This window comes from Hirundo rustica, chromosome 8, assembly GCF_015227805.2.
Source record: "Hirundo rustica isolate bHirRus1 chromosome 8, bHirRus1.pri.v3, whole genome shotgun sequence".
Classification (NCBI taxonomy): domain Eukaryota; kingdom Metazoa; phylum Chordata; class Aves; order Passeriformes; family Hirundinidae; genus Hirundo; species Hirundo rustica.
Window position 1 is genome coordinate 1661213 of NC_053457.1, and position 6000 is coordinate 1667212.

Sequence of the window (6000 nt, forward strand, 5' to 3'; positions counted from 1 at the left end):
TTTTCTAGAAATAATTGTGTGATGCCTTTATGCAAAAGCTGTGCTATAAAATAAAAAAATGTTTGGTTTTCTTTCACCCCCTAAATAATTACGTTTTTCTCCCCTGGAATGTTAGGTGTGGTGACAAGATTCTGGGAAATTGGATTGACCATTTATCATAGGTGTCAGATTCAGCCTACAGAATGATGGAATGACATGCTTCCATCTAGGGAGTATCATCTCATCCTGGGATGGAGCTCCTACTCCTTCACGTGTGTAGTTAGTAACTCCTGTGAGACAGCAGCTTCCCTGAGCCATATCGATGCATGGCTTTCCAGCCTCGGGAATGGAAGTGACAAAACTGCAGAAGGGGGAATGTTTGTACTCGTGCTCAGGCACACGGAGCTGTTGCTGTCCCCTGGGAGTGACACAGGGATCGTAGTGCCGGTGTCAGTGCTGCTTTCAAGGGGGTGGGTTAGTGTTAGCAACAGCTGCAACTCAAGGAGTGCTGGAAATGCTCAGCATTTCTAATGACAGTGAGAAAACAATTGCAATAAGTTGGAATATTTATTCCCGTTTCTGATGTGCTCTCATCAAACTGGATATAACCAGCACTCTCCTCTGGGCTCCAGGATCTCACAAGACAGAATAACAGGAATTGGGCAGTGGCCTGAGAGAACATTTCCTGGGTCCTGTGAGTTAATTACAGTGGGGTGCTAATTGAAGAAAGTGTTGAGAGAGAGAGGGAGTTAGAGCTGAGATCTGCAAAACATATAGAACAGTATAAGTGACTGTGCTGGTTTGGGCTTTTTTTCATTTATCAGTCAAAACAAAAACCATAATCAATTCCAAATCATAGAATCAATTCCAGATCATAGACACTTCTTGTTTAATGCAAAAGAAAAAAAAAAATCCTATTTTGTAATCCTTAAAAATGAATCTGAACATCAAAGATGTGTTTATATATTTAAAAAATAATAAGAATAATGGTTAGGAACTTTACAGTAAGTTTACAGCTGAGATTATTTACCAAGGTTGGCATATATTTGTGGATACTGTAAACTGGGACAAAATTTCACTTTCCCATCCAAGACACGTGCCTTGATCTTAAAGTACCAACAGTTCTTCTGTGTCATCATAGCTCAAACAATTATTTGTCGGATGTTGGTATTTGAAAGCCCCGTAGCGTTGAGGCCGTAGAACACGAGCAAGCAGTGGAGCCTAGGATGACTGCCTGAGCCTTTCTGTAACTCGTGCTTTGTGTGTGGCTTATTGTCACTGATTCTGCTCCTGCCAGGTCTGTACCTTAACGAAGGAAGATAACCGGAGAGTGGGCGTGATTCCAAGCGATGAACAGCTCCATGTGCTGCCTCTTTACAAAATCTCCCAAACAGATGAGTTTGGCACTGAAGAGGGCCTGGAAGCCAAGATAAAAGCCGGAGCCATACAGGTGCTCACAGCGTTCCCCAGAGAAGTGAGAATGTTGGCTGAGCCACTCAGAGCTACCAAGAAAAAGAAACCAGACACAAGGAGGACCCCAACTGAAAAACAGCCATTAATAGATAAAAAATATTCAACACCAGTAAAAGTGAAAACTGAAGCCCCCGAAAATCTTGGCAACACTTTGCATTGTTTAGGTGAGTGACGCTAATGAAATTCTGCCAATCCGTTCTGATTCTGTGTTCTCTTACACATGTGATGGGAGAGAAAACCTCCTTTAAAATAAACCACTTGTGTATTCTGCATTTTAGGGGTTAATGAACACTGTAGCCAGTGTTGTCTCACGGGGCAGAAAAACCCCCAGGTGATCACCCAAAAATAGTTTGTTGGTGGTCTCTGAAGGCCTGTGAAGTATTTCCAAGTTCCCTTACTCTAATAAACAATGGCAGTTTGGCCATCCTGAAAGAACATTGTTGGAACATTTACCTAAATGAGCAGCTTGAGTTTCTGTCACCTTAAAGTACAAGAAAGTGTTCTCCACTTCCTATGGCAGATAATGGCTTTCTGAGAATCTGAGCTGTGACACTTTGCTATCGATGGCATGAGCACTGCTGCACAGTAAGAGGTGTATAAAGCAACCCAGGTTTTATCAAATAACAGTGCAAATTGTCCTTTGCAGGATGTTGGCAAGGAGCAGGGCAGTGGAGTCAGGTGCCAGGGAGCCCGCCATGGCATGTGGGCAGCACGGGGCTGCGCCTGGCCCGAGGGGTGCGGGGCACTGCCGGTACCTGCGCTGGGGCTCCTGCTGGCAGAGCTCGGCTCAGGCCTCCTCGGGCAGCACTGGTGCACGGGACTGGGCACTAATGAGAGGCAGACAAGGAAGAGGTGGAAGAAGCCATGGACTTAAATTCTCTGATTAGCGGGTGGAAAGTAAACAAATTTGAAGCACAACCTGTTAGGAGGGAGAGAGGAAAATTAGCCCATCTGCCGTAATTTTGAGTTTTATTTCATGAGAGACATCCAGACCTATGTAGCAGATTTAAGGGGAGGAATAACAGGTAAACGTGTTTCAAAGTATATCTGCGTTTTGAGGGGATAACATTTAAAAAACAAATAAAAATCACACTTCTGTAACTGAGTGATGAGTGTAGTTAAAACTTATTTTCTCAGAACACGCATCTCTCTCCTGAGGTGATGGAGAACGCAATTCTCAAATGCTGTGTTTAAAATCTTTGGGGCAAAGGCCTTGTTCTGGGGTGGGGGCTGTTAAAATCATTAAATGCTTTGTATTTTATTTCACAGAACAGGTTTTTAAAGAGCTGATGTGGCCTCCTCTTGTCCCTGTACAGCTTTGGGGTTTTGCATACTAACTGTTATGCCTGTCATTATCTCACTTTGACTTTTTTGCATTCCTGTTGGAGGAAAGTTTTTAATTCATCACTAATTTAAAAATTGCTAGGAGACAGAGTAGAAGAAGGAATAATACTTCTACCTGATGTAAAACAATTAACCATTCTGTGTATTTCTGAAATAAAGAAGAAACGCTGACAGTTGTCTGTGAGAGTAAGCAAGAGCTCTGTGTGGGGTGCCAGCCTGCCAGTAAAACAGGTTAAAGCCATTGCAGAGCATGATGCAAAGCCCATCAAAGGCAATGGAATTCTTTCCCTTTACTCCCATGGACTCTGGGCTGAAGCTACCCATGATGAGAATCAGTCGGGTGAGGAGCCTGTGCCCCAGTCAAGCTCAGCAGCGTGGCTAGAAATTGGTTTAGGACCTGACAGAAAATGAACAAGGATGTCTGCACAGAGATCTGAAATAATGAGGCAATTAGGTGGAAAGATGCAAGACAGCCAAATCATGAGTCAAAATCTATTTTGTAAGGATGGATTTACCTGGAGCATGCTGCCAGATGCTTTTTTTTAAAAAAGACAATTTCTGAGTCAGAATTGGAATGCATGAATCATTGTAAATCAGTAACTGTCTTTGCTGTGATGGACAAGATCCATAAACATGCTTTTTCCTTTGATCAGAGTATGGGGTTAAGGCAGGTCAGAATTTTGACTGATTCACAGGCTGAATTTCAGACTGAATTTCATCAGTTGTGGAAAAACTGAAGGCCAGCAGTCAGCTGCTGGGAAGCATTTCTGTAGGACCGGGCTGTGTGAATTGAGACTCAGTGGTTATTTCATTTTATCTGTTTTTCTTCATCCCTCTGTGAAATACCTTTCTATTTTATGTACCAGCAGCCTGACACGAAAAGGTTAAGGCATTAATTGAACAAGGGTGGGGTTTTTATATATTTTTATATATATATATATATATATATATATATATATATACACACACACACACACACTCATGTGTGCAGTCATAGAGATATTCCTAGAAAGCTAAAAATAATAATTTTGAAAAATCTGTAGTCATGTTAGAACACAAGTATGAAAGTACAAGAGAGGTATTTTATTGATTAAGAAGTACTTACACTTTGGTGTGCATTTCTTCTAGGGAACAAAACAGATGCTTTAAAACCTGGAATAAAAGTGGAGACTTCCAACCACCTTTATGCCATGAAACATACTTCAACTACTACTAAAAATTGCTCTTTATTAAAACAGTACACGGCTTCCTCCCCCTTTAAGGTGGATAGCTTACATCCTTATCCATCTCTCGCACACAAGTCTGGCCTAACCGCAGTGACTAATATTCAACAAGATTTTTCAGTTCCCTACGGGTATTTCGAATGCAGCACCAAGCAACCTCACGTGCCACCTTACGTTAATTGCAAGAGCTTTGATGTGTCAGTCAAAGATTATACTGGAATTCTGCTGAACGATAAGGTGAACGGCGTGCCGCCAATTCTTCCCGAGGTCACTGCTCCGGGCCCCCTGGCCCACACAGAGCCCCCGCCCACGATACTTGAACATCGGCCTGACGCACAGAACCGACAGCCTCAGCCGGACAGTTCTCCTTCCGCGGAGACGATCGGCTCTTGTGACTCCTCCGTACCGCTGAGCTCTTCGGCAAAGGATGCCGTCGGGACCGAAGCTGACGCTTCCGACGGGTGCCCGGGGGAAAAGGGCAGCTCCCATCGAGGACAGATCTGCGACTTTGACTGCGTCGACGAGAAGCAGAACAGTGCGCTGGGACAACCGGCCGATTCTGAAGAAAAGGCGGAGGAATTGTGGTCAGACAGTGAGCACAATTTTTTGGATGATGACATCGGTGGGGTTGCTGTGGCACCTTCTCATGGTTCTATCTTAATCGAATGTGCAAGACGTGAGCTCCACGCTACCACACCAATTAAAAAACCCAACCGCAATCATCCCACAAGAATTTCTTTAGTTTTTTACCAACACAAAAATTTAAATGAGCCAAAACACGGTTTAGCCATGTGGGAAGCCAAGATGGCCGAGAGGGCGAGAGAAAAAGAAAAAGAAGCCGAACGATTAGGAACGGAGAATCCCGAACTGAACTCTAGCAACAGAAAAGCAAAGCAGCCAAGTGAAAACAGAGATCTTTTTTATGAAGACAACGAGTTCAACCAGATTCCATCCCGCAGAGCGTTAACGGTAACCAAGGATAACGTGATCACGGTCTCTTCGTACGCCCTGACGCGAGTGGCAGGGCCCTACAACCATTGGGCGTAGCTGTGCTGTGGTGTGCCCCTCCCGTGCAGTTACACGGCGTTTCTTTAAGGTGCTTTTAAAGAACAAGTCTCGTGGCGTTTACTATTTGCTCATCTCAACCATTTTAAGGCTGAGGTAAAAACAAAAAAAGGGGGGGGATTTCTTCTTAAACTGTGACTTTAACATTTCGTGGTGCTCAAGCACATTTTAAGCAAAAAAAAAAAAAAAAATGTATAGTTTTAATACATTCTAAAAAAAGATTTTGTTTAGGTTATTAACCTTGATTGAATCATTCAGTTTATTACCTTTAGGAATTTATATTTTGGTGCTTTAAATCGTCTGTTTACTACAAAAATCATTTATAGGTATTTTAACAGGTTCACATTTTATGGTGTTAAATCAAGTTATACAGTTATAGCTCTACACAGCTCTTGGTGCTTAACCACATCAAACAGTTAAAAATAAATAAGCTGAATTATTACTTCATGGTGCCATTGCTTTAACAACTTCCAACCATTGCTATATAGTCCAAATTACAGACAAGTCTTTTAGAAAACCAATTAATTTTGTTCTTTAGATTCGTCGGTAGAATGAAGTTATTGGTAATGATGGCTGGAAGTTGTTTCTAAGCTGTAAATATATATTTTAAAAGCACTTTCTATTTTTAAAATTAACTTGAAATAGTATAGTATAAGGATCATATTGTCTAAGGTTTGTGCATACTCTACAGAAGAAATGATTTTGTTCTTGCTGTGCAGAGTTCCATGATGTTACAGCTGCAGGATGTGTGCTGATAGCATATGTGGTTGTTTTTAACTTGCCCTTTTTCACTGAAGATTTTATGTTGCATATAAACAAACAGTTATGAATTATAGAGCCTTTTCATTCTTTTTCAAGAGAGTGTACAAACATGAAATGAGGAGATGTCTGGTCAATGTGTGTGTTGCTATTGGGA

At 42.0% G+C, this 6000-nt stretch overlaps 1 protein-coding gene across 14 annotated transcripts in view; it reads left to right on the top strand.

Annotated features, from left to right (window-relative positions):
- Positions 1 to 5596, top strand: part of TET1 (tet methylcytosine dioxygenase 1) — a 68773-nt gene extending 63177 nt beyond the window's left edge. For all 14 annotated transcript variants that reach the window (XM_058421477.1, XM_058421476.1, XM_058421480.1 and 11 more), the window contains 2 exons: positions 1277 to 1616; positions 3925 to 5596. In XM_058421477.1, coding sequence (XP_058277460.1) covers positions 1277 to 1616; positions 3925 to 5066 — 1482 coding nt within the window. In that variant the 3' untranslated portion in view covers positions 5067 to 5596. The remainder of the gene's footprint in view (positions 1 to 1276; positions 1617 to 3924) is intronic.
- Positions 5597 to 6000: the final 404 nt, after the last annotated feature.